The sequence below is a fragment of the Sarcophilus harrisii genome, chromosome 2 (genome assembly GCF_902635505.1).
Source record: "Sarcophilus harrisii chromosome 2, mSarHar1.11, whole genome shotgun sequence".
Taxonomy (NCBI): Eukaryota; Metazoa; Chordata; class Mammalia; order Dasyuromorphia; family Dasyuridae; genus Sarcophilus; species Sarcophilus harrisii.
Genome location: NC_045427.1, coordinates 84,157,579 through 84,170,785, shown reverse-complemented (window position 1 = coordinate 84,170,785; position 13,207 = coordinate 84,157,579). Strand labels below are relative to the sequence as shown.

General features: G+C 36.3%; 1 protein-coding gene across 1 annotated transcript in view; it reads right to left on the bottom strand.

Annotated features, from left to right (window-relative positions):
• Positions 1–13,207, bottom strand: part of CAMKMT (calmodulin-lysine N-methyltransferase) — a gene marked incomplete at its 5' end in the record, with an annotated part of 451,820 nt that overhangs the window by 410,334 nt on the left and 28,279 nt on the right. Inside the window, 1 exon segment of the mRNA XM_031949249.1 lies at positions 1,046–1,110. Coding sequence (XP_031805109.1) covers positions 1,046–1,110 — 65 coding nt within the window.

Here is a 13,207-nt window from a genome sequence, read left to right as displayed (position 1 = left end):
CATATTCAAATATTGGAAAAGATTTCTGTCTCTGTCTCTCTCTCTCTCTCTCTTCAAATTCCTCATGGGACAGCTGTAATAGTAGAAAGAGCAAAGAATTTGGAGTCAAGGGCCTGGGTTCAGAAACTTAATCTTTTATTTGCTAGTGTGTAATCTTGGTCAAATCTCATCAATTTTATGAATTTGTTTCCTCATCTATAACTTTTGAGTAATTCTTGTGATAATTATCACACAGGGATGTAAGTAAAATAATGAATTAATCACCAAAAATGTACTAAATACCTACAACATCTTGGGCATTGTGCTCAAAAAGCACTTTGTAAACCTGAAATTGCAATAAAAATGCCTTATTAAAATAACTGATTATAGCACATCATCTTTGAACTTAGTACTGCTTGCCCTGTAATATGGTGGTTTTGTTTGTGTCATTTGCTCCTTTCCCCACTGTCACCCTATCCCATTAAAGTGTAAGCTACTCAAAGGCAAGAACTGTTCATGCTCTTATCTTGTATGTGCAGAGCTAAGACAGTGTCTTGCATGTAGCAGGGGTTTAATAAAGTGTTTAATAAATATTTATTTAAATGAAAATGAACTGAATTAAATTTAGTCAATAACATATTTTGTGTTTCTTAACTGTCATTTTATACTGATATGTGACTTCGAAAAGAGAAAATTCTATAAGATTACATCTCTACTAAAGAAAGATGCCTTCCTAATTAGTTGGTCAAAAAAAAAAAAAATTATTCTCTCAATATATCCTGTCAATCAGGTTCTCAGATATCTGCAGATATCTCAGATATCAGTGACAACTGATATATTGGTAACTTCCTAAATAAAACCATTTCTTTCCCTATAATTTTTAAATTTATACCAATAAAGGAAAGAAGGAAGTAAAGAGAAAGAAGGTTGACTTTATTAATAAAACTTTACCAAACTTCCGCAGCGATATACAATTTTCACATTAGTAAGAAAAAGCATACTGGTACATTCACTATTTTAAAAAATCATAAAAAGTTGATACAGGAAGAACAAATTTGTAACTTACAGATATTCCCTGTGTTGTCAAAGCTGGTAAAAATATCTTCAACATTTATAGATCCTTGATTATTCCTGGAAAGTAATCAAAGATTTTCTTTAATATTTGTGAAACATCAACATTCCTCATGCAAAAAAGTTGGAATTATTACTGGTCATTCTTCATATAGCTGTCATATATCTGCAGCTCAAAAATCTTCCACAGGATCTCAGATTTAAAGCTGGAAGAGACCTCAGAGCTAATTAGTTCAACCCATTCATTTTACAGATGAGAAAACTGAGAGACAAAGAGGTTAACTGACTTGCCTGAGATCACACAGTTAAGCAACTGTCTGATGCAGAGTTCAAACCCAAGTTTTCCCGATTCCTGGAGTACCTACTCTTTGATACCATGCTGCCAACCCTCCAATTTCACTTCCAGAAATATTTCACACTCACTCAAAGAAGAAGAAAAAACTAACAAGAGTAAGCATTTAATCTTTTTTTTTCCCAATTATTTGATTTTACTTTATTTTTTGAGAGTATTTTGTTTTTCCAAATACAAAGCTAGTTTTCAACATTCACCTTTGTAAAACCTTGTGTTCCAAATTTTTCTCCCTTCCTCTTCCCTAAGACAGCAAGCAATTAGATACAGGTTAAACGTGTTCAATACTTATAAATAAATTTCCATGTTCATCATGCTACACAAGAACAATCAGATTAAAGGGGGAAAAAGAATGAGAAAGAAAAAAAATTAAGCAAGCAAACAACAAAAATAAAGTGAAAATGCTATGCTGTGGTCCCCACAGTTCTCTCTCTGGATGTAGATGGTTCTCTTCATCACTGAACAATTAAAACTGGTTTGAATCATCTCGTTGTTGAAGAGAGTCATGTCCATCAGAATTGAACATCATTACTAAAGAAGAGAAAAGGACCTGTAAATGCTAAAATGTTTGTGGCAGTCCTCTTTGTAGTGGCCAGAAACTGGAAAATGAATAGATGCCCATCAATTGGAGAATGGTTGGGTAAATTGTGGTATATGAATGTTATGGAATATTACTGTTCTGTAAGAAATGACCAGCAGGATGAATACAGAGAGGCTTGGAGAAACTTACATGAACTGATGCTAAGTGAAATGAGTAGAACCAGAAGATCATTATATACGTCAACAACGATACTGTATGAGGATATATTCTGATGGAAGTGGATTTCTTCGACAAAGAGAAGATCTAATTCAGTTCCAATTGATCAATGATGGACAGAAGCAGCTATACCCAAAGAAAGAACACTGGGAAATGAATGTAAACTGTTTGCATTTTTGTTTTCCTTTCCAGGTTATTTTTATCTTCTGAATCCAATTCTTCCTGTGCAATAAGAGAACTCCTTGGTTCTGCACACATATATTGTATCTACCCAGGCATGGGTTCTGTCAATAAAAAGTTATAATTATAAAATAAAAAATAAAGAATTGATCATCATATAGTCTTGTTGGTGCCATGTATAATGATCTCTTGGTTCTGCTCACTTCACTTAGCATCAGTTCATGTAAGTCTATCCAGGCCTCTTTGAAATCAGCCTGTGAGCATCTGGTCTTAAACAAATCCTGAGACAGTCAACATGACAGCATTCTTTGCAGACTTTCTGGCACCAAAAAAAAGACAATGGCAGAGCTGGTGAAGGCAGCACGACAGCTGCACAAACCAGGGTGAGCAGCCAAACCAGAGAACAGGAAGCATATGGGCTCTGGCTCAGAATGTTTCCTTTAGTCTAGCTTAGGGACAGCTAGCATCACTGTGGAGTAAGGTGTCACAGGTCCAGACCTTGTGGAACCCTCAAGGATTCCCATCATGGTGTGCTGAGTGGGAACAAGAAACACGGCAGGCAAAATCTAAAGCATAAGCTACTAAAAAAAAAAGTGGGATTGACTTTTTAATTTGGTTTTCTTTGCACATGACACTTCTCACAGCACATATTAACCCCGTGTGCTAACACAGAAGTAATGATTCTTCATCATTATTGGACATGTTATACTGCCACTTGTTTGTGCATAACATTTTCAAGGGCTAAGTGCATAATACAGGATTACCAATAATAAGTACAGTAAATGTGAATCTTTGGTGAAATGTTTAAGATAAGAGAATGACTCACTGAACGTCTAACAAATCAAACACCATTTATTAAGCACTTACTATATGCCAGGAAGTTAAGTACTAGAGACATAAAGGAAGGTAAAAACCATTCTATCACTGAGGAATTCACGTATCAATGGGAAAAATAGTAATACCCAAACTTACCCATCTCTGCATTGTCCTTCCTACCATCTCCTCAAAGTGCCCTCCTCTCTCTCCTTCTTTTCTTGATCAGTTCCCTGAAACTCTACACTAGTGGCTCTAACTTCCTTTCCTGAACTTCATGGTGCAAATGAAACTCTTCTCAGCAAAACCAGTCAAGCTCTCTTCCCTGCGGCTCCTCAGTCCTCTCTCAGCCTCGGGGGCACCGGCCACAGCCTACAGATCTCTCCTTCGGGATTCCCTCTTCTCAGACACTGCTCTCTCCAGGCTTGCCTCCCTCATTAGCAGGACTCTAACCATCCTCTGCCCCAACTCTAGGTCTTCCCTCTGCTCTGGGGCCTCTCCTCTACCTCCTGTCTTTGTAATCCCAATGACTCTCATCTGTGGGCTGATGATTGGATTCTCAGCCTCAGCCTCTCTCTCCCATTCTTATCCTGAAACGCCAACTGTCTATTATTTATTTCAAGCTGTCTGTCCTGGAAACCTTTCTTTCCTTTAAAACACTCCCAACTTTCCTATTTCTCTTGAAGACAACATATTTCTGGACTGCTCACCCCCCTACCCCCACCCCCCGCACATACCCAGTTACCAAATCTGGCTCTCTCCTACAGCTGACCCCTCCTCTCCATTCAAATAATTACCACATTATTTCAGGTGCTCTAGCACTCTAGCCTAGATTATTGCAAAAGCCACCTAAGTGGTGGACCCTCTGACCCAAGACTTTACCACACCAGTTCATCCTTCACATTGCTGCCAAAGAGGTTTTCTTTAAGCCCAGATTTGATCATATGACACACACACACACACACACACACACACACCCAACTCAATCAGCTCCAGTGGCTTCCTTTTACTTCCTGGATCAAATATAAACTCCCCTGTTAAGCTTTTAAATCCTTACACAATCTGGCACCAGCCTATCTTTCCAGTCTCATTAGATATCTCTTTCCTATATCTGCAATCCAGACAAACTGGATTTCTCTAAGTTTCTCACACAGGATACTACATCTGTCATCTCTGGGCTTCTGTGAGATGTCTGTCCTATAGGCCTGAAATGCACTCTCTCCTTCACACTTCAGTATCTCTTCCTTTATAGTGCAGCTCAAGTCCTATCTTCTGCATAAAGGCATTCCTGATCCCCACCCCAACTGGGGTGGGGGTGGGGGGGTGCTCCACCCCAACTGCTAGTGCCTTATGTACTTGATATGCATTTGACTTATTTATTTTCTTGTTTTTCTCATATGTAAAAAAAATTGTAACTTTTTTAAAATTCCAATTTCTACTTTTCCCTTAGGAAGGCTAACCTTCCCTTAGGAAGGAATGTTTATGCCTATAAAACATTTCCATATTAGTTATGTTGCAAAAGAAAATGCAGACCCCTCCCCAAAAATGCGAGAAAAATAAAATTTAAAAAGTATACTTCAAGCTATACTCAAACTCTGTATTCAGTTCTTTCTCTGGTGATAGATAGTATGTTTCGTCTTTAAGTCCTTCAGAATTGTCTTGGATTACTATATAGCTCAGAGTAGCCAAGTCATTCACAATTGATCAATACTGCTGTTACCGTGTAAAGTGTTCTCCTGGTTCTGTGTACTTCACTTTACAAGAGTTCACTTAAGCCCAGGTTTTCTGAAAGTATCCTACTCCCTCATTTTTTATTGCACAATAGTATTCCATCACTATCATATACCACAACTGGTTCAGCCATTCCCCAATTGATGGGCATCCCCTCAGTTTCCAATTCTTTGGCACCACAAAAAGAATGGCTATAAATATTTTTGTACACATAGGTCCTTTTTTGTTTTTCTTTATTGTCTTTGTACAGATAGATACCTAGTAGAGTTTGCTGGGTCAAAGGATATATACAGGCATAGTTCCAAATTGCTCTCCAGAATGATTGGATCTGATCACAATTCCACCAACAATTCATTAATTAATGCTACTGACCTAATACTTATATTGCATGGCATTATATACATCCTTATCTCTTCCAAAAATGCAAGCTCTTTGAAAGCTGGGATTGTCGCATACTTTTATTTGTATCTCCAATGTCTAGCACAGTGTCTTGCACATGTAGGAGCTTAATTGCCAAGTAAACATGGATATAAACAGCTATATCTACATGGATGGAGAGGTCCATAGATGAAAGGTAGGGATGGATAGAGGAAAGGAATTGATGAATGGATGACATGGAGCAATGGCAGGATAGACAGAAAAACAACAGAGGCTGTTGTCATTCTCTCCAGTAAATACGGTACAGTACACAGCATCAGTCTTATTCCTTAGTAAGGAAGTTTTTTCAAGTATATCATTAGTCACAAAGTCAAGGACTGTAACTATGTCACCTCCTTCACCAAAGTGTCAATTCTATAAGCCTCTCTGCCTTCAACCTTTCAATTAACTTGTCTTCCTGATCTTTAGAGTTAAGGTGGCAATGAACATAAGGAAAAGACTTTTTTGACATTATCTCTTCACACTTCAGTATTACTGCATTTACAGCAGCGACACTTACTATCAAATGAAAGTAAATTTTTACCAGTTATTCAAGAATTTAAATCTTCAATTTCATCTCAAAAGAGATGATACTTATAAAGTTCTTATTACAGTGCCCAGTACTAAGTGCTATATTAATATTAGTTATTATTATTATTATTATTATTACATTAGACTTTCCCTCTAGGTGACCCAATGAGCATTGGACCGGAACTCCAGAAGATCTGAGTTCAAATCCCACCTCATCACTTACTAGCCATGTGACCCTGGGCAAGTCACTTAACCACTTTCTAACTTAATTTTCTCCACTGTAAAATGAAGGTAATAAGAATACTTACTTCCCATGGTTGTTATGAAGACAAAATAATATTTGTAAAGTATTTTTTGTGAACTTTAATGTGATTAAAGTGATTTATGAATGATAGATATTAGCTACAGATTAGTGTTTCAAAGGCCTTTAATTGACATTAACCTGATTTCTTTCTCCTATGTCAACCAAAAAATATGTATTTTTCTAAACAACCATACACACAAACACACACACACCATCTAAGGTTTTATTAAATCCCTCCAAGGTGACCAAAACAGGGCTTCTTAAACTTTTTCCACTCGTGAGCCCTTTTCACCCAAGAAATGTTTATATGACCCCCAGTATGTAGGTATGTAAAAGATACATAAATCAAGCATTTACTGATAAGAAACCATAATTTTGTGACTCTACATTCAGTTGTAAGACTCCATATGGGACCGCAGACCACAATTCAAGAAACTGGGTTCTGACAATAGACAATGACTATAGTAATCTAGTGCTTGATAAACCCAAAGACCCCAAGTTCTGGGAAAAGAAATCACTATTTGACAAAAATGGGTTCATGATTTAGACTTAAAGAGTGATGTTATAAGCAAATTGTAAGAATAAAAGATAGTCTACCTCTCAGATCTGTGGAGAAGGAAAGAATTTGTGGCCAAAGAACTGGAGTACATTATGGAATGCAAAATAGATAATTTTGATTATATTAAGTTAAAAAGTTTTTATATAAACAAAACCAATGCAGATAAGATTAGAAGGAAAGCAATAAACTGGGGAAAAAATTTTTTTACATTCAAAGGTTCTGAAAAAGGCTTCATTTCTAAAATATATAGAGAATTGACTCAAATTTATAAGAATTCAAGCCATTCTCCAATTTCTAAATAGTCAAAGGATATGAACAATTTTCAGATGAAGAAACTGAAAGTCATATGAAAAAGTGCTCTAAATCACTATTGATCAGAGAAATGCAAGTTAAGACAACTCTGAGGTACCACTACATACCTTTCAGATTGGCTAAGATGACAGAAAAAGGTAATGACGAATGTTGGAGGGGATGTAGGCAAACTGGGACATTAATACATTGTTGGTGGAGTTGTGAACGGATCCAACCATTCTGGAGAGTAATTTGGAACTATACCTAAAGGGCTATCAAACTGTACATACCCTTTGATCCAACAATGTTTCTACTGGGCCTGTATTCCAAAGAGATCTTAAAGGAGGGAAAGGGATCCACATGTGCAAAAATGTTTGTGGCAGCCCTTTTTGTAGTGGCAAGAAATTGGAAACTGAGTGGATGCCCATCAGTTAGAGAATGGCTGAATACGTTATGGCAAGAGCAAGATGTTAAGATCATCAATTCTAATGGATGTGGCTCCTTTCAACAATGAGGAGATTCAGGCCAGTGCCAAAGGTCTTATGATGAAGAGAGCCCTCTACACCCAGAGAGAGGAAAGTGTGGATCACAATATAGTATTTTCAGTCTTTTTGTTGTTGTTTGCTTGCATTTCGTTTTCTTTCTCATTTTTTTCCTTTTTGATTTGATTTTTCTTTTGCAGCTTAATAACTGTGAAAATATATATAGAAGAACTGCACGTGTTTTAACGTATGTTAAATATATATGTTTAACATATAAACCTAACAAGTTTAACATAACTTGCCACCTAGGGAAGTGGGCAGGGGACAAAAGGGGAAAAAATTAGGAACTCAAGATTTTGCAAGAGTGAATGTCAAAAATTATCTACATATATATTTTGAAAATAAAAAGCTTTAAAAAAAAGTTCAAGAGAAAAAAAAGCTGGAGTCTAAAGTATAAAAACTAATAGTTAAATGGCAGGAACTGAAAATTATTTGAGGAAAGTCTGAAGGTAGATTGAAGATGAAGGAGAGGAAAAAAAAAAAAAAAACAAAAAACCCTGCAGCTTCAAAATACTGTGAATTAAAAGGCAGGAGGTAAAAGGAAATGGCTAATGAGAGATGACCCTAAAGTAAGAAAGTCCTGAATTCAAGTCCCACATATTGGCTATGTGAACTTGAACAAATCAACTTCTCAGCTGCCCAGCCTCCACTGATAGAGCTCTCCTCATCAATGAAGCCAAAAAAATGAACTGAGAAAAAGAAAAAAGTAAATGTATGGTACCTAAAGATACTGCAGCTATAAAGGTAGGGGTTATAAATAAAAACAGGGGAAAAGGAGAGGGAATATATGCCAAAGAAGGCTACAGAATGATTATAGAAGAAAAAAACTGAAAAGTTCTAGTCTAACTTTATCTCACTAAATTTGATCTTGAACTCTTTATAAAAGCATTTTTTAAAAATTCTTTAAAGAAAGATTTTTTTAATCAGTCTTGGGCAATCTCTAATAGTTACTTGGAGCAGAAGGCAAGATGATCTAGTAGGAATTGAACTAAATTTGGAATGAAAAGATCTGAAATCAAATACCAGCTTTGTTACATAACAGATGGTGGGAAGTGATTTCATGTGTCAGCACCTGTAGCTGAAGGGCCTATACTAACAGGTTCTAAGGACACTTTTAGATCCTTCCATATTCACAATCCCATGGTAAGTGGTTGTCATATAGGAACATGTAAGAACTATATATTCCAAGGCTTATGACTCATATGCCTACTCCCTTCTATGAACAGAAATCGAAGTTCTTCTGCTTTCAAGAGTTGCTGTGGCTTAAAAGAATGCATTACCTTGCAGTCAATGGCGTAATTAAATCAAACTTAACTCAGCTGTTCATCACTTGAACCACACTGAAAGTCCTTCTAGTTTGATAACCTTGTCATGGATCACCTCTAGTCAATGATGAAGGTTTAGCATAGAAAAAATAATACAGAAACTTTTAAACCTACTACCACAAAAATCTAAGGTTTTTAAGCAAAGTCAACAAACAATGCTTATCCAGATCTAGAATATAATTTCATATACACAAAATTACAACTACATGAAAATCTATCTAAATAGATAATTCTTTCCATTTTCTACATAGAAGTTGCACATATTTTGATGGCACCACATTCCTATTTAAAAATCTTAAGATGGAGAAGATAAGGGGGAGAACAAAAACATTTATTAACATTCATTCTTCTACTACAAGAACAATTACTAAATGACTACTACTACAACTACTAAATGCTACCAATGATGCTTCTACTACTACAAAAGAAAACCAGACCATCCCCCTGCAAAAAATGCAAGAAAAAGAAAGTTTAAAAAGTACACTTCAATCTGCATTCAGACTCTTATCAGTTCTTTCTCTGGTAATAGACAACATTCTTCAAAATAAGTCTTTCAGAATTGTTTTGAATCACTGTATTGCTCAGAATAGCCAAGCCATTTACAAATGATCATTGTACAACTACTACAATAATTACTACTAGGCTTTTATATGTCTAGGGACAAAATTCTCACTTTCTGATTTAAGAATTGTACCTATGATAGGTTACAGTTGTATAATCTTCATGCCATCAAATTGACTTTATATACAATCCCACTCTATCACTATCTGTGTTACTTGAAAATCCACAAGTCATATGCCATGATTTATGCGCACCCTACAACTAAAGAATGTGGCCTTTGGGGGGTTATTTTTTTCCTCTAGAGAAGCTAGTTGTAATTTTGCTGTAGTGGGCTTTTTGTATTAAAAAGATGCATCATAGGCAAAGACAATGTCACTCTTGACTTCTTGCCCAATAGACACTCCCAGGACAAGCAGAAAGTCAAGAGTGCCAGCCTTCTAATTCAGCAGTCGTCATAGCAACAGAAGCTCTACACAAAGAATGGAGGACAGTTCAGGCCTCTCCGCTTTTTATGTACCTAAGACATGTATACATTTATGAATGAATAACACAAGCACTTCCACAGTACCCAATACAATAGAAATACTTTAAAGCAGCCTTAACATGCAAATTCCTACTACATTAAAATGAAATGTAAGTTTTAGGAGGAAAAAATAATCCCAGGATTTAGCTTTAAGAGCCTCCTTAAAAGACCAAGAAGTAGTCTGGAAAGAGCAGAAGAAATAACTCCAAAAAAATTTTTTTGTAAAAACATTTCTAATGATAGATGAGCTAAAAGCAGCTTTCTCTACATGTAGCCTTGAGACGACAAAAGAGGCTCTTAAAGATTAATGGTAAAGTACCAAAAAGTCAGTTAAGTTTTGCTAGTAAAGATCTTTAAAGGTCACTCATAAATCAATCTTGTCATTTTAGATTTTTAAATTCTTGCTACTTACTTTGGAATTGTTTACTATGTTCATGTACAGGAAAGATAGGATATGTCCTGGGATACTTGCAAACCTACTTTTTAAGTTCCCTAACATCTTTCTTTGACTTTGTCAGTCTCTCTTTTATTTTCTTCTCTATCCTCATTATTTTCTTTTCTCATCCATTTCCTATTTTCAAATATCATACAGCTAACTCTCAGGATCTATGTATGCATAGTACTAAATCTCTCCAATGAATTCTTATTGAGATTTAATTCCCAACTACCTATTGAATATTCCCACTTGGACATTCCACTTAGTACCTCAAAGATCCAAAAGTAAATTCCTCATTTTCCTACCTAAACTTGCTCTTCCTTCCAATTTTTCTAATAAGGCACCAAAATTACTCCTAGACTCATGATCTGACCTGAAACTTTAAATGAGCATGAACTCTTCTTCTCTCTTATCCAATGCTCCACAAAATCCCTTTCCTACCATTCTTTTGTTTTCATCAAAACACACCAATCTAACTCAGGCCTTTCCAGCTTGATGGAACCCAGTAGAACTATAGTACTCTGTGACTCACTAGAACAACAAAAAAATTTATATTTTTAAAATATCAACATCTGTTTCAGATCATAGTTTGGGATCTTCAAAGAAAAAGGGTAATTTCCCAAAGGTAATCTACTCTCACTTAATTCTGAGACCCATTTGTTCATTGGGAGTATTTGTCTAAGATCAAATGGATGGCTCTCGAGGAAAGAGTAAAGCTGGTGACTTGGTATAGCCCTGCCTCATTTAAATCTAATTCACTGCAAGTGATGTCATGACATCACCTCCTAAAGTCATGGTCCTTTTCCAGAACAGAGGACAAAAACAATCAACAATCTGTGACTGGTACCTGTTCTACTGGAGACTCAAATGGAAAGATTTAACTGAGCAATGCAGCTTCCTCTTTCCCTCCTTCCTTCATTTCTTTCTTCCCTCCCTCCTTGCTTCCATCCTTTTCTCCTTCCCTCATCTCCTTCTGTTCCCATACGGATCATATCTTTACCTGTGGGTGTTCTGCCCAAAAGAATATATATTTTGATGGCTGAAATTTCAAACAATATCTTAAGAATTAATGGCTAGATTTTTCTTTTAAGGACCACACTTTAAACCCAAATCACTCTGGCTTTCACTGATTGGCCAACAATAGGTTGTTTGGCCCAATAAGCCCAAGCTTCTTTTGGTTGGACTCTTGATGTCTCAGAATTAGGGTAAATAACAACTATTTCTGTTTTGGTCAGAAACTCTGAAGGTTTTCCCCTCCCAAATTGATTTTTTTTTAATAAGGTAAAAGAGGCCTTTCTTTGCTTTATTTCTTACCTGGTATTAATCACTAAATGAGCTTTGCCTCAGACAAACTAAGACCTGGAAAAGACCTTACTGTAAAAAGGCCAAGGGTTCTCACTGCATCCTGGATCATCTCCAGTCATCCTGATCTTATCTTGCCAATGGACTCAGATGGTTCTGGAGCAGAGAGAAAGGTGGGTGATTTTGCCTAGTCCTATCTTATTTAACTCTAATTCACCAGAAACCATGGCATCACCTCTCCAAAGTCATGGTCCTCCCAAAGAATGAAAGACAAACAACAATAATAGAAGAGCTCTAGTGGTTGTCTATTCAATTATATATTGTATAAACAACAGACATTCTTCAACAACTAAGTTTTTCTAGAGAAGATAGGCCAAATTTTTTTAAAAAGAATCATAGTACTTTAAAGTGAGGCAGGATTTCACCAACCATCTGAAAGGTACACCTATAGCCAACACCTGAAAGGCAATCCTACAACACTCTATCCAATGAATAGTCATCCAGCTTCTGCTTGAGGACTTCCATTAAGGATACTAGCTCCTAAAGCCATCAATTCCACTTTTAGAAGGCTCTAATTGTTAGGATAAATTTTCCTCTTTGCAGAATTCCACACACTGCTACCAGTTCTTCCCTGTGGAGATAAAAAAGAACAAATCTAATTGTTCTTCCATGTGACAGCTCTTCAAATACTTGAATCCCCCAAGTCTACTCTTCCCCTTGCTAAATATCGATACAACTTTCTTAGTTTTTTTCAAACCTCAACCCAAGTGTCTCCTTTCATATATAGCCTTTATTTAGGAAAGGAGAGAAAAGAAAAGATGCAGAAGGAGGGAGAGAAATGAGGAGAAGAGAAGAAAAGAAAGACATGAAGGAAGAAAAAGAGACTCATAGAGAGAGAAGAAAAGGGGAAAGAGGTAGGAGGAAGGCAAGGGAAAAAGAGACTCATAGAGAGAGTGAAATACATGTACATGTCAATTCCTTTATCTAGATTTTTAAGCTCTTCCAACAGATACTGTTTCCCTGTGTCTACACATCCAAAGCACTTTGCACACTGCCTGGCATGGGCAGGCACTTAACAAATGCTTATTGATCAATGACTTTATATAATACAGACTCAAAGTCCTTCACTATCCGGTTGTCTTCCTCTGAATGCTCCCCAACTTAATGATATCTTTCTTAAACTATGGTGCCCAGAACTGAACACAATAACTCCATATTTTGTTTTGACAAAGGCAGAGTTCCCTCCATATTCCTGGAAGTTCTGCTACGGTAGAAACAGCTCGTTTGCATTAGCTTTTATGAAAAACACATCATATTACAGACTTAAAATGAGTGTGCAGTCCACTAAAATCCAGAGACCTTTTTCATGTAAACTGTTGCCTGACCTTGCCTCCCCCAATATGTCATTTTTTTAAACCAATTATAAAACTTTTTAGAAATATGCATATGCATTTAGACTACTGAATTTTATCTTGTAGTACTGAGTTCAATCCTCTAACCCAGTAATTTCCAAAGTGAGGTCCATGAGAAAAATCT